The following is a 13,338-nucleotide window of genomic DNA, read 5'->3' as shown; positions in this document are numbered from 1 at the left end:
TTCAGTTTTCAGGAAATTTCTTTATGTTTTCAGTTCTTGACCAATTACCTAAATTATCAATATTTTCTGTCTTTACATTTAATGTTGCTTGATGTTTGATAGATCATTTGTAACTCTGTCTTAAAGCAAAATAAAGGCAAAATATTATATGTAATTTCTGATGAATTTGTTTGTCCTTTTTTATTAAAAGAAAAAACAACTTAAAAAAAAACATAAACAGTACATGCAAAAGAGTGTAGCCACGTTAAATGGACTGTACTTGTATCGCACTTTTCTAGTCCAGCTGACCACTCAAAGCACTTCTAACACTACATGCTGCATTCACATACACAGCACGTCTTAGTCTATACATAACTTTGTGCTTCCTACTCATTCACACACATTCATACACTGATGAATGCATCGTTAAGGCGCGTGGGGTTCAGTGTTTTGCCCAAAGATGCTTCACTATGTGGCCCAGGGAAGCCAGAGTTGACCAACCTTCCAATTGGAACTCGGTAAACTAACTTGTGTTAGTTTACCGAGTTAGGCTCTTTCCTACCAATTCAGTTCTTTGTCAATGCTATCTGAATTATTTTATGTATAATAATAATATTCTATTTATATACATTTATTACACCCTACATCACTGATAGTGTAATAGGAACTTACCTTTTGTGGTAAATGGTAAGTCTTTACATGACTCTGTGGCCCAACACATCTTTTTCTTGATTTATTTTATCAACCAAATAAATACTTAGAAGCTAAGAGGAATAGCTTATTGACTTGTACTTTCATGTCAAATTCTTAAATATGGTTTTGAAACACTGGAGTGTCCAATCTGTAAGATATAGTAAAAGCTAGAGGAATAAATTGGAAACTACATAAATATACCCCAATTCACCAACATGAAAAGCTATAGTGGCTCTGAGGAACAAGAAAGGTACTATGTGTGTAACTGTGCAAAATCCAGATAGAAGGAATACTAAGTGCAATAGAAAAAGTGCAACGTGTTGTGTGATGTGCTGTAATGGACGGGGGCCCATCTGATTATCTTGTATTTGAAACATTTGCAGAATGAATATTTACCTACAGAACATTATAGTAGCATGGATTTTAGTTCTTAACGGCAGGAACAATATCAAATAATTTTGCTGTGTGAGACGTTTAGATTTAGTTTTTAACGTCTTTTTCGTTTTGATTCGAAATAGCTTTTGATTCGAAATAGCTTAGTAATAGCTTAGTAATTTGTTTGTTGTATTACCTAATCAATAGCTGTTGTTAGATTTCAGAAAACTCATTTAAAAATATTTAAATAAGTAAATGCTACAAAGATAACTGTTACAATATAAAATATTTTATAAAAATGAAGACTTCTATCTTCTTGTTTCTTAAGTGTGACAGCACACATACCAGACACAGTCTGGAAAACAGTCTTTGTGAGTTTAAATAAGTGTGCAGTGGATATGTAGCACATATTCAAAGAAATAGTACTAACCAGACCAAATTTACAAAATTAGTTATGACAAATATACATATTTAATTCTCAGAAATTTGTATATACCTTGGAAGACTTTACAGTAACTTGCATGTTTCCTACCTTTCTCAGCATTACTGTTAATATGCTAATGATTGGATTGAATTTATTTCTATTAGATAAAGAGCCTTTAGTAGATAACTTTTTACTTATCTGCATTTGTAGACACATTTGATAATATAACCAGATTTGAGGAATACTCCCACCAGTGAATTTCCTGTCCTTGTATGTATATTTTCATTCACTGGCTGATTGTGATCATAAAGCAAAGTCCCCACAATTGAATGAGGTATCAGATTTTCTTTTGTCACACAGAAGCTTTTCAATCTCGGTTTCAACAGCATAAATGTAGGTGTTAGTTTACAGAAGATTTCTGAAGGTCATTCCTATATTGTTTCACTACAGGTATTGTACAGGCACCTTTGGGAGAAAAAGTGGTACAGATTGTAATTTTGTTTTTTTCAATATCATGATCACATCCTGTGGAGCTTTGCTATCAAATTGACTAAGAAATAATAAGTAATGTTTTGAGCTATGGATGACTTTCCAGATGGTTTAAAACTTTTTGATCACACAGTCTGAAGTGTTTTCCTCAGATAAAAGAGACCAGATCCAAAAATAAAAAAAGACATTAGAAACTTGAAACGAGTCGTTGCTCTGCGACAGTCCTTTTTTTTCAGTTTGAATACATTTTATTTTTATTATAAGTACAGTTCAGTAGTTACAAAACAAAGCATCTGCCATGAGGATACAGCAAAACATAGAGTGTTGAGCTCACAAGACAGGTTTTGTACATTATATGAGGAGTGGAATGATCATTATCGCTGGTCCAGAGAGGGAGAGAGCCCAACTCTCACCATTAATCTAATCTCATATTTATACCCCTGGAATACAGAGATGAGGTCAGAAGTCAAAGCTCTAGATCAATGCCTTCAGCAGAATACTTCCAACTTTTATACTTTGACTCAATTTCCAAACCACTGATAATTCACGTTTAAATGTCTCATTGTTATTCTTTTAATTTTGAATCCCCTCTTCTTCTGTAAAATTTAAGGGTGATTCATTGCAATCTACATAAGTCAATTTGTTGTAAAATAAAAAAAAAATAAAAAGTTGGAGGCTGTACTGCTGCAAATTCTTCTCAAGCTGGAAACTGAGCTAAGAAAATCACAAAGGCTGAAGCAGTAACAGGCCTATGCTGCAAGTCAGAAGGGCATTAGCATACAAAAACAATCTGAGGAACATTTTGTCAAAGCCACATACAGTAAAGAGGTTGATCTAACTTAAAAAAAAAACAGTATAATATTTGGACTGTACATACCGCATTAGACTTTTTCTCTGGGTTCACAAAAAATGACGTAGAAACATTTCACAATGCCAAGGGATACACAAACACACGCCTTCATTTTAGTTAGTTTGCTAGTTTTGTACTGTATAAGTTGGATTTATAATACTATCACAGTGCAAAATACTTCTGAGAATCAAAACAAATGAAAAAAATTAGAAAGGAAAAGTCCCTCTATGCATAATGGATTTTGTATATATGGGAGCAAATATGTCTGCAGCACAGGAGACGATTGTCATATTTTTCCTCTTTTTTTTTGATCAGTAAATGGACAAGGCATTAATGTACAATACATATAAAAAATTAAAATAAAATCAACCCTACATCCTACGGTCTAGCACAGTTACATAGCTTTTGTAGAAGCAATAACAGATGACTGGTATCTAAGGCTATACACAAGTCTTTTTTCCAGTTTTGTTTTTTTTCATCTCAAAGTAAATACATCAAACCGTTTTCAGTAGTCAGTAACACTGTGCAACAATGATAGATGGCAGTATTTTACAAACATTTGCAACACTTGAGTCCTTCAGGTTGACATAAGAGATGAAGAGAAAGAATAGGTTTTATGAGGAAAGAAAGTGTTTCCACTTTTGTTTTTGAGTTTGCTTGTTTTTTTTTTTTTAATTCTTCTTTGTTAAACTTGAGAAGAATGCCAACCATTTTAAATGATGGCCAGTATACTACTATCACTTCTTTGCTTTTCCTCATCACAAATGTTTTAAACTTTCACTTTATCCAGCTACTGTATATCTCTCTATGTACACTGAGCACTTACAGTGCTGCATTAAATATAATAAGACAAGATAATAAGACAAAGTGATATACTGTAGTGGGCTGAGGGCCTGGTTGTGGAGGGCGATGCAGTTTTATGAATATAATTAGGGCAGTTTGAATGTTCTGTCTTCATCACAATCATTATTAGCACCACCATCATTAAAAGTTAAGCACTCATACCTGTGATACTATATAGACATTGTCTGGAAACAAACATGGTTTAGTTAAAAAAAAAATTGTGACCTGTCCTGTGTTAACCATAACAAGTGTTATGGTTGCAAGAGATAAATGGTGAGTCTATGACAGCTGATAAGCAAGCCATAAGTGGCTAATTTGACAGGAATGTGCTTGGTTTCAGTCAACAGTCTGTTTCTGTTTCAGTTGAGTTTCTGTTTAGCAGTAGAATACATTCTACCAGGAACAATACAAGGATGGTCTGTGGACTTCTGGAAAAGCTATCCTCATCATTTAACAGGAAAAAAAGAAGCATTTCATTAAGCATTACACTTTAGTCCTTATCAAAATGACACATTCTTCTAGCTCAAGGAATGTATCAGTAATTGCAGGGCCAGTTTCAAGAAGTGCTAATCAGACAGGTAGTTTCATCAAAAGAAAGAAAGAAAAAACAAAAGCAATGTAGAAAACATAAAGACAAGGAGCAATCAGACCGCAAGAGACACAACAGAGGTTGTTGTCAAATTATTTAGTGTCCAAGGATGCTTTCAAAAGTCATGAGGTCCATCTCGCAAATCCAGACCCAAAGGAAAATGTCCCAAATGTCCGGTCATATAGTTCTCACCTGCTCTTCACCCTGATGGTTGAATGTGTTTTTTTCATTTTAGATAAAGATATTTGTTATAGTGTTTTCCTTCATTTAACCTTCATCTTCCTCCTCCACATCATCATCCCCTTCATCACCATCCTCATCTCAGTGCCTTGCTCCGTGGTGGGTCGTTAGTCTTCGTTTACAGCACGGGCGTCCAGCCCCTTGTTGTCACCTAGGTTATGGTTTTTAGGGTGGTTAAGGTCGTTGTTAAGATGGTTGGGCTGAAGGGTCAACGTAGGGTCATGGGTCATGGGCTGGTCCTCCTCTCTTACCCACAGATGTGCTATGGCCAATAAGAACACAGAAGGAAGATTAGCACCATGGACCCAACACAGCGACAACTTTGCAGATCACACACCCACTCACACAGACACACAACCTCCACATTGCATCATATGGATGAATTTGGTGTTTGAAACTGTTAGACTCCCATAATGACATTTGGTTTTATGTAAATCTTTGGATTTACCTGCTGTTATAGTTGCCATTAAAGATAATTTTATTTTAAATCGTTTACTGTGAGTTTAAGCCTGGGCCTCCACCAATCAGAATTATGGAAAATATTTTCCTGTTGTGTTAATGGTATTTGAAAGTTCAACAGTTGCATCTCTTTTTCATTGACAGTGTGCCACTTCTGCTGGATTGTCCATAGATATTGATCATTCAAAATTACTGCTAAATTCCTGCAGAAGAAATTCTAAATTTGAGGAAGCTGGAGCTCAGTAGGATGAGTAGTTGTTCTACTCCCAACTTGTCGATGTATCCTTGGACGAGACACTGAATTGCATGTCGTCTCTGTTGCGTCTATTAGCGTGTGAATGTGTGTGATAGAGAAAAAAGCACTCGTAACCCAGTGTAACTCGTAACATTCTATAGACTAAGGTGTGCTGTATGTGAGTGAATGGGTGAACATGGCTTGTAGTGTAAAAGTACTTTGAGCGGAAATAAGAAATCTAATAAGCAGATATTTTTTATTGAAATTAACTGACTGCTTTTAGTCTCTGAGATGAATTCAGGTCATACACAGGTTAGTTTATATGAAATAATATTAAGTGAAAGTATTATGCAAAAAGAAAATTACCAGCCACAAAGAAAATCTTTAAGCTTACAGAGTTAGGTCCCAAAATTTGACAACATTTTCAGAATGTTGGAGACAAAACTAAAAATGAGATGCAACTGATTTGGTTTGTAGGCTGTTTAAAAATAAAGGGTGCAAATCAAAATGTTATGCAGTCAGATAATATTGTACAGATTACATCAAAGTCTATATATGTCTTTCACTTTTTTGCAACAATATTGTTATGTTTTCATTCCATTCTTGGGTGTTCCTGTTATTCTGTCCATGACACTGCTACACTGTTTACTGTAGCAGTCACACTGGTAGAGAGAGGTCAGCAGAGTTTTAATTACTTTGCTATATATACTGTATCAATCTACTGTCTGTTTCTTCCTTAACTGTGTTTTTGAAGGTTTTCGTCACAGGAGCTTATGCAGGGAGTTTTTGAGTGGGTGCTCTGGGAAATAATCTTTTTGAAAATATCAGCTGACAACACATTATAGTTATGACATCTGGAGTAGTTTCATACTTGTTACAAACAAGTTGGTTGGCTCAATACATGTGAGAAGAAGTGTGACAGTGGGTGAGAAGTGAAGTGAGTAATTCTTATCAAAAAAAGTTTGAAATCTCTGCAAAATAGTAAGAAATGCATAGCTGTAATTAGGTCCCACAGCAGAGGCCACTAAATAATACAACCCACCCCCTCCCTCCCTTTTCTGCACTTTCATTTCCTCAGTAGCTTTGAAAATTATTTTTGCAATAAAACACGGTGGAGCACATTTGCATGTCATGTCCTTTAAAAGTGGCGTTATGAATCTGACAAAACCAAATTAAAACATGGGTTTATTTGAGCTTAGCTTTCACAAGTATAGGAATGGATATCAGAAATGAAGAGAGTGTTGCAGAGGGAAAATATAGAGTTAATAACATGATAAAACCTTTTCTCAAATTCAACAATGAGGGCTGTCAATGCATAATTCCCCAACACTAACATGCAACTAACACATACCTGATGGTACAGTATAAATTATACAGGAAGTGCTTCTGCTTTTAATATGGTGAAAGGGATTGTAAAGGGTTTTATCTTTTAATTCTAATGATATTGGTAAAAGTGGGGAATAAAAAACTGATTAAATCAGATTCACTATGAAATTTTACAAAATATCATGACTAGCTGTGAAAGTAGAGTGGAAGAGAAGGCTAGTACTGGCTAGTTTCTTCTACAGTCAAATAACTGGAGCGTACTCTTCAGTGCATATCAAATTATAATTCTGAACTGGAGAAAGGATATAGTTTCATAACCCACTATGACCACAAGATGGCAAAATTAGACAATAAAGAAAACAGAAGCTCATTTATACTCTAAATAACTGAGCTCACTTCTACATGTATTTATACTTATACCATCAAATGGATATTTCAAATTAAAATGTTCTGCTTTTAAAGATGTACCTACATGACAAGCTAATCTTGCTGTTCTGTACATCAGTTATTTGTTTATGTGGGTACATTTTTTTTACCCAATTTTTTATTTTTTTTTAATGTGCAAAATCCTCCATAACTTAAGTTAATAAAAGTTTACTTGTTTCAAAGCTTCAAAAAGTGTTTTGTTTCACCCCAAGGGCACTTCCTGCCTATGACTCCCTTGTAAAGAAACTTCCTGTAACGAGCTCCAGATTAGGCCCCATATTTGATTTTCACTGTTCATTAACTAAGCCACCTGGAATGTTATTATTTAAGCATGGTACTCCATCTCCCCAAACAACTGCCGCTGTGAAGGGGGAGAGATTTTCTGGCCAACTTTATAGGTTTAGCATAACTTCCCCTCACATTTTTAATTTCCCATTCGGGTAGATGGCAGATGCATCTCGCAGACACAGAAAACCTGCCTGACATTCATTTATCACATGAATGCAAGGCTTATCTGTTTGTTTTCTTCAAAGATTCTGCCTTCTTGCAGAGAGATGTTGCATACATGATGGCAAAAAGGTGCTAGTTTAGTACTGATAAAAAACATTGTCACAAAAAAGGATCTTTTCTCATATTCAATCCATGGAATCGTAATCATAATGTACCAATCTATACACCCCATTGACATGTGAAATAGTAAGTTTGCCCTCTTGTGGTGTGCTGTGAGATAGCAGATGGTGGGTACAAGTAGATATTTTGGAGAAGACCTGGGAAAGCAAAACATATGGTGTGAGGACGCAAAGCTCCAGCCACTGTCAATACATGTGTCATGCTCAACAGAATGGATAAATATGATGGAGGATGGAACAATATGTGTCGCATGTGTCGCAGACCGCATGGGAATACGTTGGTGTAAGAGTGCGGGTGTGTGAAAGTGCAAGTGCGTGAGTGTTATCTCAGAGGTATAACCTGACATTAACAGTAGCCTGTTAAAAAAGAAAACACACACACACACAACAGACAGCATTTATGGATATTGAAGTGAAGATAATCTTAATAGAGAAAGAAATGCTGATTGTTTTTTGGAATGTTTATTTGAAATATTTAAATTATTATTTTAGCTGTTATTGACAAGTAGAAAACAAGTTTTATAATGAAAATTACACCAACATTGGAATCAGAGCCTTCATTAAGGGTTCCACTAAGTATTTGTGGGCTACGAGATCATTAGTACAATAGGAATGCAGCAAAAAAGTATCTATTTTATTCCAAGTTACATCGGGCATTATCCTCCCTCAAAGTAGCTTGTTTATTGAACCCTTAAAGTCCTTAAAGGAAGAAAAACAATGGTGGGCATGAGTAGACATTCTCTTCTTCCAAATCAAATTGTCGGTAACCCCTTTGAGAGGTACACATTTGAGAAAATGACTTCTTTAGTCAGATGAAGTGGGTTGCACTGTCAATCAGCTGCTGAGGAAACCAAAACCTAGACCTGAGTGGCTGAATATAAGACATTTACCAAAAGTTATCTTCCAGTATATCAGACTGACCTGAAAATAGACATCAAATATCAGAAGAAAGCTCAAAGTTCTCTGATCCCCATGCATGTGAATATAAACATGACAAGTGTAAAAAGAGTTGTGTGAACCCTCTCCATGCCACTGAGCGTGGCTATGGCTGCTTTGTTCCATCTCCCAGGCATCCGGGCCAAACACAAGCAGAAAGTGTTGTTCTTGGCACGGCCTCATCTCATTGTACAGCCCAGTATTTATAAATATGTAAATATAAGCTGCACCAGGCATAACGCAGCCTGCTTGTATATACTGAGGAGGAGCAGAGAGGAAGTGAGCCCCCCCCCCCCTCCAAAATTGTATTTTTAGATGGTTTTAATGAATACAGGATGTTTATAGTTACCATTCCCTGTGATTCGCACAAAAGACTAGAAAAATCCACATCTATACTGCCACCCCTCCTCTTCACCCTTCCCACCCTCTTCCTCCCTCCCCAGTCCATCAAAGCATTACTAAAGAAGAAGAAGGGGTGAAGAAAAAGAAAAGCAAATTTGTGGTGCAACGCAGCAGGATTATTGTGCTCTCAGTCTGCTTTTGCCTCAGATCCTTATTAGACAAACAGAGTACTGTGTTAAGGTGCAAGAAAGAGTGAGGGAAAACTCCTGTGTGTTGATGGGAGGATGGGGAGGTATGCGTAAGAGAGACAAAATAAAATATGCAAAAAGAACAAACTCTGTGGCAGAATACAATTTGTCTGTTATTTCTGTATTTAAAGTTGCACAAAATAATACTAAAGCTGAATAAATATGTGCGAGAAGTAAGAAGAACAGGTTGTCTGTTTTCTATTTTCTGTGATATGTTTTTTTTTGTATGTGTGTATGCATGTATGTGTGTGTGAGCGTGTGTGTGATGTATTTTTATAAACTGACTTTTGCTGCAAACTCCTTTGTCTGGTATGACAGGATAGAAAAAAAAGGGAAAAATATAAAAATGTAAAGAGGAATGATTGCAGTTGGGGGAACACAACGGAGTCAATGTCAGTGGCCTGTTTCTATCTTTCGCTGTCTGTTTCCAAAACTATTTCTGAGGCTAAAAGATTGCCGGCTTGATAATACCTCCACTGAGCAATTTAAGCCCAAACACTCTGATGCTACAATCTGTCTTCTCTGCCTGATAGCGCTTTTCTCTCCTCTTCTCTCCAAATTACTTTCTTTCATATCTAATTATATTTGCTAATGATCTTATAAGAGAATAATGGAATGTGCTTGATCTATTACCTTTTTTTTCCAATACATAAATACAATGCGGGGAAATGACTATTGGAGACAGGAGGAAATGTTTTTTTTTTTAATGTTTTTGATGAGAGGGAAAATGAAGCTGGGAGCTACAGGGTCATTAATGGGCGATGAGCACAGAGGTCATCTCTCACATTCTCTTTGACATTTCTCTCATCTGACATGCAGAAACAATCATAATCTCCATTCTGCCCCTTTGCTTCATTGTTTCTGTCTAATGTTTCAGATATCTACCTCCAGTCTCTTTGAACTTCTAATGGAAACATGGAGCTTTGTAAGCTGCTGTTTGAGTGTCACTTCTTTAGGGTCTAATTTTATTTTGGTTGTGGTTTTGATTTTTTTTCTTTTTTTTGCCAAGAATATGATCAAGGATGTACGACAGGATATTTTTTTTAAAGTACTGTTATTGTTTTGATTGCCTGTTTTACATGGCATTCATCTAAGTTATCTGAAGCTATCTAAGGTTAGAACTCTGGAAGAAAAAATATTTTGAGAAAGTACAGAAACATTACTGAATAAAAGTGCACAATTACAAAAGAAAATACATAGTTGTAATTATATTTCCTTCTTCAGATGACGGCTTTCTTGTATTCAGTGTACATTGAAAATGTACTGGTCTTTTAAGTGAATAGCTCTGCTTTCTCTCTGTTGCCACACTCCTGTCCCATTCTGTCCCCTCCTAACACCCTTCTTCATAAGCCTCTTTTCCATCTTCCATTCTTCCCTACTTTCTCTTTCTTAAATGCTACATTTTCTCAGCACAGGCCTTAGGACTAGCCAAGCTGTGACAAGCACTCTAAACCCCCTGCATTAATGGAAGGAAATGGCATTCGATCCCTGTTTGATCTCCTAATCATTTCTGCTGAAATGATAATTAGTGCCCTTCCAATCCTCCCACAGAGGAGGACAAAGGAGGTTGAGTGGGGGGCAGTGGGTAAATACATAAATAGTAAAACAAATCCTCTTGCTTTTTTAGAACCCAAATAACATCTCTGTTTGTCAACCAACAAGTGCTTTCCTCTGCTTCAAATTTCTCATCCTTCACTCACAGAAGGAAATATACTGTACAAGACACACGGACACAGAGACATAGTGACTGCTGTCTGTGATTCTTTTCAGCTGACATAATCCTGATTGATTCGTTCAGCAGATAAAAACTTAGTCCACTTCTGCCCTTTTACTGGGGGGGCGGGAACATAATACTTTCTTCTATTCAGCATGTAACATAATGGCATTGGAATGTGCAGGGGAAAAGGCCACATCTTAAATGCTTCTGACACACTGCTTTGAAAAAGCCTGTGATTTACTACAAAATGAGAAAGAACCTAAATAGAAAACAAGTGAATGAATAGATAATAGAAAGAGAAACTTCTAGATCATGGTAAAATAAAGCCAAATTCCTTTATATAATTTTTCTGAATGTGACTGTGTGTATTGGCAACTTGGTACAGTCTTCTGTTAATCCTAACTGTCACTGCCGTCCATTCTTTCTGAAAAGGAAGCTTTTGTTTGAGGGTCATGAATAGGTGAGGTCATCTCAGCTGTTTTTCTTTTCCCCTTTTGTTTTATGGAAAGCTTTGTGTTTATATAAACTAACATCCTTCCCCGATTTTCTGATACAGACAATGACTGAAGCCATACTTCCATACAGGCCATACTGGATTAATATTGGTGTTCTTTGCTGCAAAAGAATGTTAATGTCTGTAGCAAATTGGGTTTGTCATAGCCACACCTATGGCTTCACCTGTAGTTTATGTCACTTTCATTTGCTTAACTTTTCTGAAATGCATTGAAAATAAGAGCACCGTATCTTTCCTGTTTCTGGGTTTTGAAGTGCTAAAATAATTGACCACCAAACACAAGAAAGCCCTCAGTCTTCCAGCATGTCAACTATATTAACTGCAGGCTGTAATTTGTAAACCTGAAGTGGACAGTGCTTTCTGCACCAGCGCTGTGGCTGTGACTTTTTTAGTTAACTTTTCAATGTGGCACTGAGCCAGATGGGAGTTTGTAAGGAAGACGAGTCTGTTGATCTGGCAGTAAATGTGTGTCTAAACCCTCCATTTGACTGCAACAAAAGAGGACAGACAAAAGGAATGTGATGACATATTATTGAAGGAGTATGTAGATCGCAAGGGGAGGAGAGAATGAACTAGAGACACAGCAGCAAATAGGACAATAGTATATAGGGCAAAATGCATATATAGGGCTCTGCTAAAGTCTGCATTATTCCCTAATAAAGACAGAGGCAGAAAAGTACAGAATATGAGTAAAGGGATCATTCTCAGCCTAAAATAATAAAACCAAAATCTTGAGTCTTTAATTAAATATGGGTTCTGTTGAGCTGATTTCTTCCACCTGAAGAGATACCACAGTATCAGCATCATCATTACAAAAGGTATAATTTCACATTTTTCCATTAGCTGAACTTTAGTAGAACAACCAGAAAAGTAAGAATCCTGGACTGACTGGCAACAAGATTAAAGATGCAGATAGTGAAATGAAAAGATGTCAAATCTCCATAGAGGGGGATTACTATGACACACAGAATGACAGACAGGAAAAACTCAGCGACACAGCTATCACAGTTATTTATGATCACAGAGGACCCGTCACTGGTTTCCAGTGTTCTCATGGCATGCTTGGAGTTCTCCAAAATGTTCCAGCTAAGTAAATGACAGCAGTTTAGAATGTGAGGATGGAGAAACCTCACATTCTTGTAGTTGTAGGTGCTTTCTTGTAGTTAGCAGAAAGGAGCAGTAGATATGGGCTATTTGAACAATTGAATTGTTCTCCTTGCAATTTGGTGCACCAAGATGCAGGCTCCTCCGTTATATTAAATCTCCAGAAGACAATCCAGAAGACAATACAAGTATAAAGTAAAGTATAAGTAAAATAAGTATATTTTGTGATATGAGGTGCACTTGTGTACACACCTGTGTTCCTCACAGCTAGAAGAGCCATGATAGTAAACTGTGTGTAAATGACCAAATAGGGGTCATAATGATCTCAAACCAGGTAAAGCAGGCATATCCTCTGCAAGCATAAACCATGTGCAGGGATCTAATTGGTCTATAGTACATTGTAGGGGTGTAGATGACGTTGATTCTCATGTAAAGTTTATCCCCAAAGCAAGCATCAATGTCATTCTTCTACTCCTTGTCTTCTTGATCTGGTATGTTGGTTTTAATTAATGGAAATTAATCAATACACATGCGTTGTCAGCATGCTAAGTCCATATGATTGCAAATGTTTGGGCTGCATGAGGTCAGCTGCAAAAAGCCCTGTTGGATTTTTGTGTACTAGTGTAGATAATGAAATTCATGTCACACAGGCTTTGCACACAAGCAGATGTGGAAACTGAAATCCCTTTAAGTATTGATGAATTACATCAACTTGTATTAACTGACACACTGTAACTCTGGGGGTTAGGTGTCATTTCAGCAAGAAAAACTTGGAAATTGGATCATACAGGAAGTACAAAGATGGTGGTCAAGGCCCTGCAACACTTTCTTTGTTGCTTTGAATTCCAAAAACAACTCAATCCTCTAATTCCTCTTCCACGTCTGCTCTTTAGGGACCAAATATATCCATGTGAGAGAAA

The 13,338-nt window shown here is 36.5% G+C and overlaps 1 protein-coding gene across 3 annotated transcripts in view; it reads right to left on the bottom strand.

Annotated features, from left to right (window-relative positions):
• Positions 1-2,180: 2,180 nt before the first annotated feature.
• Positions 2,181-13,338, bottom strand: part of znf536 (zinc finger protein 536) — a 189,328-nt gene continuing 178,170 nt past the window's right edge. For all 3 annotated transcript variants that reach the window (XM_072380978.1, XM_072380979.1, XM_072380980.1), the window contains one exon: positions 2,181-4,744. In XM_072380978.1, the coding sequence (XP_072237079.1) occupies positions 4,590-4,744 (155 nt within the window). In that variant the 3' untranslated portion in view covers positions 2,181-4,589. The remainder of the gene's footprint in view (positions 4,745-13,338) is intronic.

Source organism: Leuresthes tenuis, unplaced genomic scaffold, assembly GCF_036924035.1.
Source record: "Leuresthes tenuis unplaced genomic scaffold, fLeuTen1.0.hap1 SCAF_2, whole genome shotgun sequence".
Taxonomy (NCBI): domain Eukaryota; kingdom Metazoa; phylum Chordata; class Actinopteri; order Atheriniformes; family Atherinopsidae; genus Leuresthes; species Leuresthes tenuis.
Note: the sequence above shows the minus strand (reverse complement) of the source record. Positions and strands in the feature narration are given on the sequence as shown.